This window comes from Triturus cristatus, chromosome 7, assembly GCF_964204655.1.
Source record: "Triturus cristatus chromosome 7, aTriCri1.1, whole genome shotgun sequence".
Taxonomy (NCBI): Eukaryota; Metazoa; Chordata; class Amphibia; order Caudata; family Salamandridae; genus Triturus; species Triturus cristatus.
In genome coordinates, this window is record NC_140590.1 from 1,824,588,009 (window position 1) to 1,824,607,277 (window position 19,269).

The following is a 19,269-nucleotide window of genomic DNA, read 5'->3' on the forward strand; positions in this document are numbered from 1 at the left end:
GTGGACGGAATATATCTGCAGACCAAAAATATATTGGAGTATTACATAAAAACAGTGATGGCTGATGCCAGTGTTTAAGTGTGCTTAATTATATGATAACAATATGTTATTTTTCAATGTTGTGATCTAATGAATTATTCCACTAGGAATGATTTTTCTTAATGTGATTTCGAAAGAAGCCCTCTGGCTCCTTGAGACACAACCTTTCTGGGTGCCCCCCTGAATAGCTCCTATTTGAATAATCCTAATCCCCTTCCAGTGACAAATATTTCCATAGGTCAGAAACAGCTTTCAGCCTGTCACTGTTTATGAAAGGCACTCCTTTGAACTCCCATTGTGTTCCTGTCCTACGCTACATTTATCTGGGACTTGTAGTCTTGGTCCAGTTCATTTAATCCAACTCCACTATTATACCTGAAGACAGTGGTTTTTAAAAGGAGACTCCAGGAATGGAATCAGCTGGCAACACTCTGCATCCCACCCTTGACATGCAGCACACCTTCTCTCTGCTACCCAAATATGCATCTGTCATGTGATCTGGCACACACTGACAGTCCACACATAGCTTTGCAGTGGAATACAATATGGAATCCTGGAATCGAGTCATTAGTTTACATTGTGAATTAATGAAATGGACTTTGTCAGAGGTCTTCCCTTATTTCTGACCCCTTCACCTTTTCCTATCTTTTATACCAGCATTGGGGCCACAGCATCTTCAAAAGTATGTGCGGCCATGTCAGAGGATCAGAGAAGGTTTTCAATTATAATGTAATAATATATGCAGAAAAGGCTCTCAACCTACCCTGGAAGGGATTTCAGCCTGACCTGGAAGGGCTCTCAGTCCGACCTGGAAGGGCTCTCAGCCTGACCTGTAAGGGCTCTCAGTCCGACCTGGAAGGGCTCTCAGCCTGACCTGAAAGGGCTCTCAGTCCGACCTGGAAGGGCTCTCAGCCTGACCTGGAAGGGCTCTCAGCCTGACCTGAAAGGGCTCTGAGCCCGACCTGGAAGGGCTCGCAACCTCCCCTGGAAGGGTTCTCGGTACGACCTGGAAGGGCTCTCAGCCCGACCTGGAAGGTCTCTCAGCCTGACCTGTAAGGGCTCTCAGTCCGACCTGGAAGGGCTCGCAACCTCCCCTGGAAGGGCTCGCAACCTACCCTGGAAGGGCTCTCAGCCTGACCTGAAAGGGCTCTCAGTCTGACCTGGAAGGGCTCTCAGCCTGACCTGTAAGGGCTCTCAGTCCGACCTGGAAGGACTCTCAGCCTGACCTGAAAGGGCTCTCAGCCTGACCAGTAAGGGCTCGAAACCTACCCTGGAAGGGTTCTCGGTCCGACCTGGAAGGGCTCTCAGCCCGACCTGGCAGGGCTCTCAGCCTGACCTGTAAGGGCTCTCAGTCTGACCTGGAAGGGCTCTCAGCCTGACCTGAAAGGGCTCTCAGCCAGACCTGGAAGGGCTTGCAACCTACCCTGGAAGGGCTCTCAGCCTGACCTGAAAGGGCTCTCAGCCCGAACTGGAAGGGCTCTCAGTCTGACCTGGAAGGGCTCCCAACCTCCCATGGAAGGGCTCGCAACCTACCCTGGAAGGGCTCTCAGCCTGACCTGGAAGTGCTCTCAGCCTGACCTGGAAGGGCTCTCAGCCTGACCTGAAAGGGCTCTCAGTCCGACCTGGAAGGGCTCGCAACCTCCCCTGGAAGGGCTCGCAACCTACCCTGGAAGGGCTCTCAGCCTGACCTGAAAGGGCTCTCAGTCCGACCTGGAAGGGCTCTCAGCCTGACCTGTAAGGGCTCTCAGTCCGACCTGGAAGGACTCTCAGCCTGACCTGAAAGGGCTCTCAGCCTGACCTGTAAGGGCTCGCAACCTACCCTGGAAGGGTTCTCGGTCCGACCTGGAAGGGCTCTCAGCCCGACCTGGAAGGGCTCTCAGCCTGACCTGTAAGGGCTCTCAGTCTGACCTGGAAGGGCTCTCAGTCTGACCTGAAAGGGCTCTCAGCCCGACCTGGAAGGGCTTGCAACCTCCCCTGGAAGGGCTCGCAACCTACCCTGGAAGGGCTCTCAGCCTGGCCTGAAAGGGCTCTCAGCCCGACCTGGAAGGGCTCTCAGTCCGACCTGAAAGGGCTCACAGTCCGACCTGGAAGGGCTCTCAGCCAGACCTGTAAGGGCTCTCAGTCCGACCTGAAAGGGCTCACAACCTACCCTGGAAGGGCTCTCAGCCTGACCTGAAAGGGCTCTCAACCCGAACTGGAAGGGCTCTCAATCTGACCTGGAAGGGCTCCCAACCTCCCATGGAAGGGCTCGCAACCTACCCTGGAAGGGCTCTCAGCCTGACCTGGAAGTGCTCTCAGCCTGACCTGGAAGGGCTCTCAGCCTGACCTAGAGGGGCTCTCAGTCCGACCTGGAAGGGCTCTCAAATTGACCTGGAAGGGCTGTCAACGTGAGCTGGCTAGAACCACTAAAACAAAATCTCTCCTACTAACCACCTTCTACATATAACTGAAATAAGACACTACAAGCCATCTTGTTACCGTCTTTCTTTACCAGTCACATGCTTATTACCTTTGGGATCAATGGTTCTTGAAATGGATTGGGTACATAGAGCTCACAAGAGTTGCAAACTCATCACATTATTAAAATGGGAAAACACAAACATGATTGTAATGTGTAAGTTGTGCAGAATAATGCAGAGTACATTTACGGTTGAAGGGTCTAACTGGAGACACTGAAGTCTAGGAGTAATTCAGTGTGACCTCTGCGCGGTACACAATTATACAAGTGATTGAAGGTCAAATAATCATCAGTGTGAGATGGAGTTTATCAGGTTAACTTAAAGGGGCCCATTAACAGTAGCATGTATGAGTATTGTAAGTAGTACCACGGAAGTACTCCTTACGGTACTCTTAAATGACATGGTGCAGTAGTGCAGACAAGCCCTACTCTCTATTACTACCAGGTGGGTACAGTCCTTTCTTTCACTCTTAACTGTATATGAATATTCCAGTGGCGGCTGGCACGGATCGGATGGTGATGGGAGTGAAAAAATAAATATATATATATTCAACAAACTATATCACAACTTTTCATTACAGGATCTCATTGACAGCAAGAGAGACAACTCTGCCTATCTGTGGACCGGTATGAGCTATAAACAGACACCTGGAGCCTGGATTCATCTAAACGGCACCGTAATACACAGGCATAGGTATGTACGTAAAATACGGTATGCGTAAATAGGTCCACGGGAAAAAGGCAAATGGGCAATTTTGTAGGCTCAGAGAACCCAGGATTTGAGTGGTGTGTTATTGGTTACAAAATAGGTGACATATATCTCATGAGAGGCACAATGCGTAGGGGGGATTGAATCTAATTAATTAATTTTTGGGGAAGTATATGCTGAAACTGATTTGCCTCAAGTTCATATTTTTTGTCTCCTATTAAATTTAAAATCAAGGTGATGAAGGGCCCTATTTATTAAAGTTTCATGCGGCACGGCAGGACACCTTGCTGTGCTGCACGAAAGAGAAGGGGCAGGAATGCATCCTTTAGAAGCATATTCCTGTCCTCCGCCTACACTGGTGCACAATTAGTAGCCTAGCTCCAATGCAGGCTCCTTGGTGTCATGGTGCAAGGGTGCCTGCATTGTAGGCAGGATTGTTTTTGAGCAGGAAGGGGATCCTGAGAGGCTTTTTCTTCTTTCTTTGTATTCTGCAGAATGCAACACACATAGAAAGAGGAAAAAACGAGGAGAAATAAAGGCATTGCTCCTCGTTATGCCTGGGGAGGCATAGCATTTTGACGCATTCCCAGGTCAACCACTCATGGTAAATCTGAGAATGCTCTAAAATCCATCGGTGTATGCATGGGAAAATCCACATTCCACCCATGGAACACCTTCTCAGAGCTGCAATTTGTGCTGCCTTGCGTTACTCCAGACTTATTAAGACATGCAGGGCCTCGAAGGGTGGTGTTGTGTGGCTTGATAAATCTGACTTAAGTTTTGCGTCACCCTTGCACCCACTCGCGCTGTGCTAAGCCAATGCAAAACCATGAACAATCTGGCCCAAAATTATCATATTGCATTTATTTATTTATTTTATTTGAAAAGTTTTATATAGCGCGAACAAAACCCATCAGGGTATCAGAGCGTTGTACATTGAGGTTGAGAAGTTGCCGCTGGTAACAAAGGAGGATCCATCACATTCACCAATGCAGAATACAATAGAGATAAACGCAGTTACAACGGATGTACACTGCATGGTAGATAAGTAGGACAATGCTGTGAAACGAACACAGACGGTTTGCAAGGTTACAGGTCTACTGTCGCAGGTGGCTATTCAGGAGAAATGCTTTGACTTCCCTCTGTGCATTGCACATTTTGGTCAAACAGTGAAGCCGGGTTTCAAGCACCTCTCCTGATTTCACAGGTATAGAAGATACATTGTGATCAACTAGGCCGTAAAGGGCGGAAACATTGTGTTGTGGCCAAAAAATCTATATTTGGAAGAGGCAAATGTACATCTTTTCGATCCAGCTTGCTACAGGAAGGCTTCGAAATTAGATCTACAAGCTGCTAAGGATAATGTGTTCAAACATTTGTCACAATGGAGAAGGCAGGGGATACTAATTAGGAATGAACATAATTTTTTTTAAATTGAACACCCCGTTACGCCTGTTTTATATTTAATACCCAAAGTGCACAAGAATGTATCATCTAACCCTGGTAGGCCCATTATCTCAGCTAGGAAAAGAGTGATGGAAGCCATATCTAAAAATGTGGACTATTTTCTACAAGATCATGTTGTGAAATTACAATTTTATAAAAGACACTGGAGACTTCCTCAGAAAAATCAACACAATCAAGTGGCAACAAGAATACTTGTTAATTGTAATGGACATTCAATCATTGTATACGAGTATCCATCATCATGATGGCTTGGCAGCTGTGAAATTCTACCTTGAAGATAGATCGATACATCTATATGATCACAATTGTATGATTTTATCAATGATTGAACTATGTCTTAACAACAACTATTTTTTATTCAACAGGGAAGTCTACCAGCAGCTTCAATGGGTGGCGATGGGGGCATGCTTCTGCCCAGCTATCCGTGTCTCCACGTAGGCTGGTGGGAGGAGCATGTCCTCAGCGTTTGCCATGAAGCTGTGTGGGAAGCGCACATTAAACATTTTGGCGCTACATAGATGATGTCTGCAGCGGCATAGCTAGGGGAGGGGGCCGTGGGGACGGTCTGCCCCAGGCGGCACTATTTATGGGGTGGCGGCCGCGCGGCACTGGTGGCCCGTTGCGGCGGCCTTTACAATTTATTTGGGGACTCTTACTGACACTACTGTTAGTCATTACAGTAGTGTCAGTGTCCCCAAATAAATTATAAAGACCGCTGCAACAGGCCACCAGTCTCGCGTGCGCGGTCCCATTTGAAGTGCAAGCGCACGGTTGCACCTGCTTGCAACTGCTGCCGGCAGCTCCCGCACTACCACCTAGCATAGTGGTGGTGTTGTGGTGCACACGCCGCGACCGAGGTCAGAGGGGAAAGTCCAATGAGCTCTCTCAGCTCAGGGATCTAGCCGACGAGCCCTCCCCTTCATAGGCCAGCGTACATGTGTGCAGACAATCAAACGGAGGAGCGCAAGGGTCTGTATTGTGGTACGAACAGGCTTTGAATTTATGTCTGTGATATTTGCTGCCACGACATACCCCGTTTGTGGTTGCTTGTGGGTCCGTCCCAGGGCCATCCTTCTTGTAGCATGCGAGCGCTACCAATGACGGCCCTGGGCATCATTTTGGCCAGCCCTTGAGCTGAGAACATAGCAGTGACGCATCACGCGCTTCACCACTACGCACTCTCGTGAGGAGTCGAGTCTGGGGCAGTGGCAGTCCTGGGCAAATTGCTGCTGCAGCAGAAGTGAACCAACCCCTAGCATAGAGACCCTGGCTGCCACCACTGTGGAGTACAGGAGGCTGAGTGAGGTAAGAGCTAAACAGTTTTCAGAGGTGAGGAAAGGATCTTTAGTGAGTGGCAGAGTGGCAGACAGTTCACAAACAAGTCATAAAACAAGCATTTGCAATGCAATAGGTCTCGCATTTACGCGAGTTTGAGCTATTGACATTGCAAATAACAAAGCCTTTTATTTGTGTTTTAGTTTTTAAAACAGAAATAAAAGGCATTGTCATTTACAATGCCAATAGCTTAAACTTGCGTAAATGTGAGACCTATTGCATTGCAAATGCTTGTTTATATAATTTAGCAGAAACTGAAGCCATTTTGTGTTGAGTCTGAAGGAGAACTAGTGTGGGCTCTGGAGCAGAAGAGAACGGTTGCCTAAGTGCGTATTCCCAATACTCAACAGATTTCATAGAAATACCAATCAATAGCAGTATATTGATGTGCATTTGCGCTTGTGATGTGTTCATATGTATGTGTATAAGTAAAGAGAAAGGGTATTTAGGTATATATCTATGGACATCTATGTTAGTGGAACAATATATAGATCTATGCTATGACAGTGAAAATTAAAGTGGCTAAATTAAATATGCTACTGGGGAGAATGTATACTAATACATGTGTGCCCCCCCACTCCCATTTTATACCACAGAACAAATGTCAGATGTTATGTTATTTATTCATGTAACGCGAGGGTTTTGTGAGGGGAATTTAGTAGCAGGTAGTACATGGGTTATATTTGAATTATTTCATGAACAGTAATATATGGTTTGTATTTTTGGGTATTTGTTTACGTGGTCCTTTCTAGTCTATTTCAGTACCCCTGATGAAGAACTAATGAAGAGTTCGAAATGCATTGGGTTTCATTTTGGCTTGTTCGAAGGAATGTTGAAAGCACGTGTCTATGTTTAAGCTTGGGCAACATATGATATTTGAAAATGCAAATTAAAACATTCTCGTTTCACCTGGCTGTCTCTGGAGTGATAAAATAATCATTGAAGCACATGGATTACAAAAATGGGATACATTCATTGGATTACTATGGATTACTTGGGTCAAAATGTGAAAGTATGGTTCAATTAAGAGGATGGTTTCCTCATTTTAGCAGTGCAGCTGCTGGGGACGCAATTGTCACCCTCTAGTTCATAGATTTTATGTTATTGCCACAGACCAACCCATCTAATGTGAAAAAACTCTCTTCTTCCTCAGAGATTATGTGCTACTGTCTTTAGAGTATACTATCTCTGCTGATGCTCACATGGCCTATTCAGTGTGCCTGCATCTCACTGTATGGATTTAATCCACTATCTCCTCTTCAATTTTTATTATATATAAATGTATTTGTTTAGAACTACTAAACAAGCCATACATAAAGTATGCAAAGGGTAACGTGTTATGTACTACCAATTTTGAGTTAGGGAATAGCCCTCATGGCACACTTGAGGCTTTGCTTCTTGTAAATCACTTCCCCTCCCATCCAGAACATTGCTGACAAATAATAAATTACACTTTGCCCATAGATAGATCGATAGTTAGATAGATAGATAGATATATTGCGATTACTCGTTGTTTTCTTTCCTACAATTGAAAAGCTTTCTATTAACTAATACATACAGAAGCTAACATGAAGCCAGTTAATTGGGGGGACCATGATGTTTGGTCATTTAATGTCAGCTGTAGATGATGGATCCCCAAACAGTGTCATGTATGTGCATGTTTGCATTGTGCTGAGGGGATTACCAGGTATTCGTTCACGCAGCTCTCTGATGGATGTCACATGCGGTTTTTCTGAGTCCCCAGATAGATCATGCAGTCTGTGTGTTATCTTTGGTACTGCCGGTCACCGGTGTATTCAACTGTGTAGCCTTGGACTGTGTCATGCATGTGCATGTAACTTCCATGATCGAGGTAACCATTAACAGCGATACTACGTGTCTCTGGGACCTCTTTCAAGTGCTTGCCGTCCTTTTTCCCCAGCCAAAGGGGCGGCAATCTGAGAGATAGCCCCAGGTGCCACATGCTCTAGCTACGCCTCTGGATATCTGTCTGATCTGGGAGGGCACTAGAGAAAGAGCCCAGGAATTTGTAGCTTCAATTAATGACAATGTTCTCAATCTTAAATTCACAGCTGAAATAAGTAATCACAGTGTGGAATTTTTAGATGTACAGATTTATATCTGTGATGGCCAAATCCAGACCAAATTACACAGCAAAAAGACTGTGGGCAACGCAATTCTCCATGCGAGTAGCTCGCAACCCCGCCATTTAATTGAGAGCATACCTTACGGTGAATGTTTGCGAATTCGCTGGATTTGCAGTAATGACAGTGATTTAGCACAATGCCGACAGGAAGCTTTTGACCGATTTCTTGGCAGGGGCTATAGAAGGTCAGGGCTCGTTAAAGCCCTCAACAAAGCTAATTTCCACACAAGAGGACAATGTCTAATATCTAAAAAGGATAAAACTATGTTGCAAACATCGACAATGGATGCTGATATAAACGACACACAAGTTGTGAGATTAATAACCGCATGCAGTAAATAACACTACAAGGTGCGGGGTATCATATACTCCCAGTGGCGAATTATATTGACCGAATTCACTATCAGATCAATTTTGCCAAAATTACCCCTAATAACATTAAGAGGGCTCTCTCGATGAGCGATGCCCTAGTGAAAACTAGTCCAGAATTTATGATGGTTTCTACCTGGTTAGCCAAACCTGAGTTTTACAGATGTAACACCTGTTGGGCCTGTACATTTGTCGCCAATGTAACTGAATATCTAACAGCTTTTTGTGAGACACCTATTTCCATCCAAATCATTTAACATGTCACACAGAATATGCCATATATGTTTTACAATGTACTTGTAGACTCAAATATATTGGCAGTACAAAGCTCCCGGTATACAAAAGAATTTTGCAGCACTTGAGAGCTGCAGTGAATTCGGATTCTACCTATCCTGTCACCAGGCACTTTAAGTTGTTCCATCAAAACAATTTGAATGACCTTAAAATACTCTTTATTGGGGTCAGTTCTAGTAGCAAGTCGGGGAGGTAAGATAAAAGTCTTTGTCAACTTAAATCCCATTTTATTTTAGCCTTAGACACCAAGATGCCTAATGGTCTGAACAAGAGCAAAGATTTACATAATTTCCTCTAGTTTATCTGAATTTAGAAGGGGTTGTACTGCGTGAGTCTTCATAATTGTATGGTATTATTCTGAATCAACATTGTACATTTGAGTCTTATGTTTACATCTTACCATCATTCTTATGTCATTTTTTACTAATCTTGTGTACAAATAGACTTTTCGGGCTCTTGCCCACTATTTCGCATATTATAGAGCAATTTAATGTCACTCTTACAAACGACAATATCTCTTTTCAAGTTTACATAGCACTTACACTTTAATGAAATTTATCAGGATTTTTAGAGCTTGCCTCTCGGCAGCCTCAATTGCAAGTTCGTTTAATAATTTTGAGTACTATATATATAATACTCTTGGTTGCTCTGGGTTTGTTATTTGCACAGTGTACTGCAATTTGGAGACATGACAGGTTCAACAATAATGAGGTCAATATAGTATATAGTAGGGGAGAGGAGTTGGCCTAACGGCTAGGGCGGTCGACCTTGAATCTGGGTAACCGGCTTCGAGTCTCGGTAATGACGCTGAACATCCTGTGATTCTGGGCAAATCACTTAATCTCCCCGTGCCTAACAAAAAAATGAATGTGTCCTCATGTAACGCAACTGGTGCTATTTAAAGCGCCCTGATACCCGATACCTTTGGGTAAAGTTCGCGCCATATAAAACTCCGTAAAATAAATAAAATTAAATAGATGTTGGAGGTTTTATAATATGTCTTAACCAAGTCACATCATTTAAGAAATGTATGGATTTGTGTCTTTCTAATAATGTAATTCATGAAGTATATGCACTAGCACTTTAATTTGGAAAAGGACAAGTTCAACATACAATGTTCCCATTATTTTATTAGGTACATTAATTGTATTTTTTTGGATAATATTTTTTTATGGGAATGTTATGTGGCTCCAATATGGTTGACGAGTATAGTCATTTGTATGAATTTATTTTTCTCAATTTGACCTATGTATTCTATATGATATTGCACTTAAACTTTATCGACGTTACGATCAACGGACATAGTCTGTTGTCTATTGTTATGCAACTGTCGTAATGTTTCTGCAACCGATTGGGCACATACAAACTATGTATTGGACTAAGGTCATGTGGCATGTCATGTGATCAAGATCATGTTTGTGCGATCGTAACGCGTCATGGCGGGCACTAAGCCTGATCTATTTTGAGGTTCACGAGTTGAAATAAATGTGCTTTGGAAGCTGCAACTTCGATTCCACGTGTGGTGTGCTTTGTACCTCTTCTGTCCCACTGTGAGAATCAGTGGGTCAGGATTTATTGAACTTTATATATATATGTATATATATATATATATATTATCTACTGGCGGTCGCCAGTAGATAGTTATAGTTAGGACCGTGTTTCCATAGAAAATCCGCAACATTCTATTTGGAATAACTTTGGCGCCGGTTGACGAATCCTCGCGAAATTATCAAAATAGGTGGGGCGCTCCGCTCCGCTCCTACCCTGAAAGTCTTGGGGGGATTCATCAAGCGGGGGCTGAGAAAAAAGGGGGGTCCCAAAACGCGTTTTTCCCATGCAATTTTCCATAGGGACCTTTAGTCCAAGGTACAGCCCGAACAGAATTACTTGAAATTTGGCAGAGAGGTAGTCCTCAGCTCAGGGATGTGCCTTTTGCATATATGGTGTCAATCTGTTCAGTAGTTCCTGAGAAAATCAAAAGTAAAATCATATATATATCTGGGCGGAGCCTAACGACACATCTCATCCTGAGATCTGATTGGCTGTCAGCACTTCATCCAAGAAGTGTTGGCAGCCATCTTGGGACCAATATACATGATAGCACCTCATTAAAAAGCATTGCAGTTAATAGAAGTTTTTAAGACTTTAGTTACATTATAAATCATTTGTTGATGGTACCACACTCATTTTAGGAATTGTGGTATGTTCTAAGGTGATTTCACCATGTGAAAAAGCCTTCTGCTGGGATATCATGATTGAGAGAAAAATATTTTCTCATGCTTTTCCCACAGAGGTTTGGAAGGTGATCTATAAGCTAAACTGAGAGCTTATTTTCTGTAAATTCACATTATTTTTCTCAGTCATGTGAGAATGAAGTCTGACATTCTCAGTAAAACATGTACATCCAACAAGGGCAGAGACTGTCAGTTGATTCCTTTGTGTTCTACTGCAGCTTCCCACAGTGTTCCAAAGAACAACTAGAGCGCTAACAGTCCTACTTATGATAAACGTATGGCACACCTGAAGCCATCTTGCTTGGATTAAAGTGGTAACTCTTAAAACATTTAATTTAAAAAGGAACAAAATGAGGGGGTTCATTTTTCCATAAAAAGTATGATTAGTGCTGCAGAAAGAAAAATTAGGGCACATTTTGAGTGACTTCTCAAATCCTCTTCTATTTCATTCAAAAATTCTGACATGCAGACTGAAACATGCACTTTCAATACCAGCAGCAGTTTTCCCTGGTGAGCAGTAGCTTTACTACAGTGATGTAATGAGCAAAAAGAGTGCTAACATTCTGAATTGATGGCAAATGTGTGACACATCTGAATGCCTTCTTGAGGGAATCAAAGTAAAAAACTGAAAGTATTTCCTACTGAGGAGACTGCAGTAAATGAGGAAATTAGGAAACTTCATAACAAATAAGTCTCCCAAGATGGCCACCAGAGACAAAAGAGCCCAAGTGTAGCCTAAATATCACCAAGATGTAGCCGAAGTATAGCCCAATGACAGAATGTCCCAGAGTGTTCTTAAAAACAACTAGAGCGCTTACTGTCTTCATTATGACAAAAGTATGGCACACCTGAAGCCATCCGATTGGAATAAACTGGTAACACTTAAAACATTTAATTTAAAAAGGAACACAATGAGGGGGTTCATTTTGTCATAGAAATTATGATTAATGCTGAAGAAAGAAAATGAGGGCACATTTTGAGTGACTTCTCAAATCCTCTTCTATTTCATTAAAAAATTCTGACATGCAGACTGAAACATGCACTTTTAATACCAGGAGCAGACTTCCATGGTGAACAGTAGTTTTACTACAGTGATCTAATGAGCAACTAGAGTGCTAACATTCTGTTACCCGCAAGACGTCCCACACCTAGTTTGGTCCCATATTTTCTATCTCACTACAAATACCATCATGCATTGCACTGGTCAACAAGATTGTGTGTGGTCTCATGATGCCTGCTGACGAATCACAGCTCTCGCTGCCTTCAAATAGAGATCCACCCTCTCCTTCTTTGCTTGACTTCTCATTTCCTGTGAGAATACTGCCCGTCCTGGTGGATTCATCTTGGTTCCTGAAAGAATTCAAGTCGACGATTCTGCACGCCACTTGCGGCGTCTTCAGCAACTTTCCTGCACGCCGTTATCGGCGCCCTCGGCAAACTTCCTGCACACCATTTTTTGGCGCCCTCGTCAAACTTCCCTGCACGCCATTATCGGCGTCCTCGTCAAACGTCCCTGCAACGCCACTCACGGCGCCTTTGTCAAAATTCCTGCTCGCCGCTTACGGCTTCCTCGTCAACCATCCTGCATCTATGTAGGAAGAATTCGCAACTGTATCCATTTGGAGAATTACGCTCTGAACTTCCGTGTCTGCATCCTCATTACCGTTGGTTACGGTTCAGCGAACACGCCCCCTGTTTCACCCGGAACTTTAGACACGCTGCATTTTCGATCCAACTGCCGCTAACAAACACACACTGTAACCGGCATTAAAATTTGCCCGCAGCATCACAACTAAGGTGAATATTTGGCTGGAATCACTTCAAGAATTGTTTCCTTTCAACTGGCTGCAACGCTAAATACTTTCATTTCCTTGATACTTAATGAGGATTCTACAACTTTCTGTCTCCTCCGGACACAGCGAAAAAAACTTGTATCAAGAGGAACTTTTACCTTGAGCTACAGTTGCTGTATGCTGAGATAGCATTTAGACTTTAAAGTGCTCAAGGCGTACATTGGAGATGCGGCTGTAAAAGGTGAGTTGAGACCATCCGCAATCTTGTCACGACACACGTAGATACCACACTTGCGGTAATATTTCCAATGTTCAGATATTAATGCTTGGACATTCTTTTCTCTTTCACAGTCTCTACTAGTGATTCCAAATACGTTGTTCCCTCCTGCGCTGTGTCTCCTTCCTGGAAGTTCCAAGTCTACCCATCCCTCCCTGGGGTCACATATGAGCTTCCTGTTGTATTATAGTAGGAGGCTTACCGTGTCCTCGGGGAAGGTGGGATCTAGCTTCGCTCCTGAGGATTGAGAGTGACACCTCCTCGAGCCCTGACACATTCAGAATTTATGGCAAATGTGTGACATATCTGAATACCTTCATGATGGAATCAAAGTAAAAAACTGAAAGCATTTCCTACTGAGGAGACTGCAGTACATGAGGAAATTAGGAAACTTCATAACAAATAAATCTCCCAAGATGGCCACCGGAGACAAAAGAGCCCAAATGTAGCCCAAAATCACCCAGATGTAGCCCAAATATAGCCCAATGACAGAAGTGTGCAAAACACTTATTATTTTTTGTTTTTGCAGTGTTATATAGTGCAGACTTGTCAGGTATTGGAGTGCTTTACATGAGCATTGGTTACATCACACAAGAACAAATTCATTTTGGTTGTAGACATGGGGAGACTAAGTGATTTGACCAGAATCACAGAATGTCGAGCTGAAGCAGAAACTCCAACCTGGTTCCCCAGTTGCAAAGTCTGCAGTTCTGGAAGTAACACCTCATCCTCTTCCCTAAGTGCAACATTTAATCAAGTGGTCAACTGGATAAAAAACATAAAGATAACAAATAATTTAAAAGTGCTTTGTCGCTATTTGAAAACTCAGAAAATATGTCCTTATTTTAGTCTTTTAGAGCACTAACCATAATTTTGATGCCAATAAGACGCTCTCATATATGTAATTTCTAAAGAAAATGCTCTAGGTATTACAGTTTTGATTACATCAAGATGACGTCAGGCGTTCCACACTTTTGTAATAAATATAGAATGTTAGCAATCTAGTTGCTCATTAGGATACTGTTGAGAGGCAGAGGCCAGGGGCACGGACTCTGAAAATTGAAGGCAGGTAGGAGGGTGCAAAGGCAACAATTTAACCACACTGAGCAGGCAGGAAGGGCCGTGGCAGCACAACAGACTATGGAGGGCAGTGGAAAGGGGGGCAGGGGCAACAAACCAACAATACAGGACTTGCAAGAGAGGCTGTGGCAATGTAATAGACCATTGTGGGCAGAAGGAAGAAGCAATGGTAGTACAACCATACATGCCAACAGACCCGATTCAGCCAGGAAACGTCCAATGTTTTTAAGCTCAAATGGGCTTTATTTGATCTGTCTCCTGTCTACAATCTCCTCTTTTTCAATGTAACTCAAAGGGGAAAATCAATACCCCAGTTTTTTTTCAAAATCTCCCTCTTACCAAGTTCAAAATGTTCGCATGTATGGTACATTGGATCATGGAAGGAAATGGGGTAGGGACATGGACTTTGATAACAGAGGACAGGAGGGACATGGAGAGATGCACCAAACTGACCCTGCAGGGCAGGCATCAGGGTTTGCAGCAGCACAATACACCACACAGGGCATGCGGGACAGGAGTGCAGCACAACAATCCATAGAAAGCAAGAGGGAGGGGACAGGACCATGCACATGGACAACAGAGAACAGAGGGGCAAGAGGCAATGGTAGCTAGCTGACCATAATGGACAGACAGGAGAGAAATCTGCAGCATAACAGACCATAAAGGGCAGGAGGGACGGATCAGGGGCATTACAATGGAACAGACAAGCCAGGAGGGAGGGATTAGGGGTCTGCACATGTAAACAGAGGGCTGGGGACAAGGGGGCAGGGCAGGAGCAGCAAGATAGCCATGGAGGTCAGGCAGGATGGGCACTAGAAGCAAGACACACCATGAAGAGCAACAGTGAGACTGTGATGGAATACACACAGACCATGGAGGGAAGGTGGGAGGGGGTCAGGGGCAGCTAACTGACCACACAGGGAAGGTGGGAGGGGCCATGGCAGCACAGAAGACCATGCATGGCAAGTGGGAGGGTTAATGGCAGAACAATGGCTATGATGGGAAAGAAGGAGGGTGCAGGGGCATGCACAAAGGACGATGGAGGATAGAAGGGAGGGTTTGGACCTGTGCACAGACAAGACAGTTCAGGGGAAGGGGCCTCACAACAGACCGCACGGGGCAGGCAGGAGGAGCAGTTGCAGCACAACAGACCAGGGAGGGCAGAAGGGTGTGGCAGTACAATGGACCATGTAGGACAGGAGGAAGAGGATAGGGGCATGGCATGTGGACGGGCAGGGTGGAGGTGGCAGGGACAGGTTACAGTCATCTGACAATGCTAGGCAGGTGGGAGGGGAGTGGCAGCTCAACAGAACACTCAGAGTAGATAGGAGTGGCAGTTACATGGAACATGGTGGGCAAAAAGGATGGAGCAGGGGCATGCACAAAGACATCGGAGGGCAGGGGGAAGGAGAATAGGGGCAGCAAGCTAAGCACAGAGTTTAAGCAGGAGGTCAATGATGGTGCATAGAATTGGGCAATGGAGGGCAGGAGGAGTGGACTGGTACATCATACTAAATTGAGGGCAGTGGCAGCACATCAGACCATGCATGGCAGGAGGGAGGAGGCTAGTCCATGGATTCACACAACAGAGGATAGGGAGGAGGGGGATGGGGCAGCAAGCTAACTGTTCAGAGAAGGCGGGTATTAGGAACTTTATTGTTTTTAAAACATGTGTCTGTGCGAACTACTTAAAATATGAACAAGTATGCAGCATAATCTCACTTTTATTCAGGAAGAAGAGGACGTTTGTGACTGTGACTCCGGGCTCACTTGCAGAAACACCTCCTGACCCTCCACCCCCTATCGCAAAATGTAATGCCCGTGAAAAGGGTAGGTGAACACAGTGTTATATAGAACATAGTCCTGAGAGCACGATTGAAAATGAAAACTAGATATAGTGTATGGTATAAACTATGCACCAAAAAGTGTGATATAAGATGAACCGGGCGTGAAATATAATATGCAATACATTGTGCGCAGTGACAGATTCATTGGAGAGCGCGAGATATCACAGGCACTAGCGCGTGCTATGCGATATGCGCCTTGGAGTGTAATATGCACAGGGCAGTGTTGTGTAACCTAACTAGTCTCTAAAGTTGTAATATAAAATATGTGCTGGGGAGTGTAACGTTGCATATGCACTGTGACAAAGGTGTATGAGTACATATGATGAGTGAGTACATGTATGAGTGACTGTATTGGACTGTTGGTGAATGAGTGGATGTGTATGTGGATCTTAGAATTACTGAAGAGGTTGTTGTAACTGGTATTGGTATGTCCATTGTTTTGAAATTTTTAGTCTCTATTTTTGAATGTGTGTATCAAAGGTTATATTAGGGTGAGAGGAGGTCTGCCACTCTATCACAAGGATGATGTCATCAGTGATGTCATCAGTGATGTCATTTGAGATGTCATCAGTGATGTCATGAGTGATGTCACTGACCATGTCATGAGTGATGTAATATGTGACGTCATTAGCAGTGCATTGCGGGCACGCAAGTTATAGTTAGCTGAACTAACTATAACGGGGGAATTTCAATGGTTTTGTGCAAGTGAAAAGTCCAGCTAACTATAACACCCCTGAAACCTATGGTTTTTTCAGTGAATATATATATATATATATATATATATATATATATATATATATATATGCACATACAAAAAATGTAACAAATGAGCTAGAAAAACATTGAAACTATTGCCAATTTAATTATAAATAAAAAGTAAATAATAAACAAGAGTGTGTTTATTAAAACTATCTAAAAAATGTATATATAAATAAATATATATATTTAAATACATAAGCTAATAATAATAATAATAATACTATATTTTTAAACAATTTTGACAAAACTATTGAGCTCTAGGAATAATGAATAAACTATTCCCACTCAAATCCATGCAACAATAAAGGAAAGCATTGGACTCAGGAGGAGTACAATTTTCTATTCCCACTACAGTAGATGCAACGGTACGGATAGTGTTGGAAACCGGACGAGTTCCATTTTTTAGCACTAGGGGTAGGGGAAATGCAGGGGTGTGCGGTATTTTTGGAAATACGGTGCATCCCTGTGTTTAAAAAAGTGACAGAGTGTGGCATTACCAATTTTGACGCAACACTACACTCCTACATTTTATTGTAAATATCCCTCGTAGTGTGTAGGTATCATTTTTTTTGTTTTACAAAAGCAAACTACTACCTGGGGAGTTTGCTTATGAATACTAAAACATTTGAAACGTTTGACAGCTGACTGTCAAGACTTTCTATCTTTATGTGTGCGTGGTAATAATCAGACCTAACTTGCTTCAGTTTTTTTTGCTGCCCACATGTTTCAAAATTACATTGAATAATGTGCCTCTGGAAAACTGGGCAACATTGAGAACAATGTCTGAAAAAATGAAGTATTCTTCTATTTTCTTGCATTTTTAAATCTTCCACTGCTTGCTTTGGCTCACTTATGTCCTATTATTACTTTGCAGAGTCCCTGTCAGCAGACAGTCTAGGGTTGATGCCTGTGGCGCCTACAGGAATCGTGAAATATACCCGGAGGTGTGCAGCTCTTCCAAGAAGTTTATTTGTGAGAAGCCAGCAATTCCGTTTGACCCATGATGGCAGACCAAATCCATCTGTTCATGGTCCTGTGGCCCCGTCTGCTTATGAGCATGTGACTCCCCTCTCCTAACTCATGATCCTGCTGTCCCTTATGATCATGTGTTCTCAGATCTCACTCCTGCAGGAAGAACTGTACACTTCAAGCCAATAATATGGACAGTAGCAAAAGCATTATCTTTCAATTCTGAAATGCAAGTATACCAAATTATAGGGCAACCTGGGCAGCACTAGTCAGTCCGGTTAAGCGACATGTCATATAGCGGTGACCATGTTCGAGCCGTGCATGCTGAGTGGACTTGTGCATAAAACCTAATGCATGGTAGTGCTCTACCTGCTGGCATTGCTTGGGCACACTCCCTACCGTGACGTTGAACTGCTGAGCCCTAAGTTGCCATGAATGAATATCTGCTACCATAAATATTCTCTTAAGCTTCACTCTAATGTACTGTGACTGACTCAGCTCACATCAACAATCTCACAATCTACACCAGAGCTTCAGAATGCCAGACAAAGTGCCTTTCCTCTAAACCAAACCTGATAAAAATGGAGGTTCTCCTCCTCTGGTGAGGTGAGTCCCCATCTTCAGGCCTATATGGAGAAACTCACTTCTCTGTGAAAGCCCCCCTTAATGAACATCTCCTGTCAAATCTCTTGGCTTATTCTAGACTTCCATCTGTAAACTCAGACCCATAACTCCGAGGCCACTGAAGCACTTCCTGCATAAAACATTCCTCACTGTGGAGGGTTTGTGATACTTGGTGCTAACAGCGGTGCTATCGGACAGCAATGGTGGCAACACACATTAAATGACAACCATTGAAATTATTGCTCACCATCATTGAAGCAGTCCTTCATCCACTGCATTCAACATATGACTGTGCTCCAAACATGTGTTCACTGACCATATCATGAGTGAGGTAATATGTGACGTCATCAGCAATGCATTGCGGGGATGCGAGTTACTATAACGGCCGAATTTCTCTGTTTTTGTACGAGTGAAACGTCCAACTAACTATAAAGTCACTGAAACCTGTGTTTTTGTTAAGTGAATTTCTAAGGTTTTTTTAAATGCTAATTTCTAACTATAACATCCCTGAAACCTATGTGTTTTGCACTGAATATATATATATATATATATATATATATATATATATATATATATATATATATATATATATATATAATTATTTCTTTCTTTTCACTGAAAAAAACAAAGGTTAAAGGGATGTTAAATTTAGGCTGACATTCCACACATACAAAACCAGAGAAATTCAGCAGATATAACTCACGCCCCCGGAATGCACTGCTTATGACCTCACATATTACATCACTCATGACACGGTCAGTGACATCACTCATGACTGCACTGATGATATCACTGATGACATCATCCCATGACTGTTTAAAAAAACTTTATGAGAGTTATATATATTAATACCATGGTGTATTTGTGAA

At 43.4% G+C, this 19,269-nt stretch overlaps 1 protein-coding gene across 1 annotated transcript in view; it reads left to right on the forward strand.

Moving 5' to 3' along the window:
• LOC146813298 (killer cell lectin-like receptor subfamily F member 1) overlaps positions 1 to 18,859 on the forward strand; it is an 82,862-nt gene extending 64,003 nt beyond the window's left edge. Inside the window, exons 5-6 of the mRNA XM_085614745.1 lie at positions 3,079 to 3,191; positions 17,682 to 18,859. Coding sequence (XP_085470871.1) covers positions 3,079 to 3,191; positions 17,682 to 17,811 — 243 coding nt within the window. The 3' untranslated portion in view covers positions 17,812 to 18,859. The remainder of the gene's footprint in view (positions 1 to 3,078; positions 3,192 to 17,681) is intronic.
• The last annotated feature ends 410 nt before the right edge of the window (positions 18,860 to 19,269 follow it).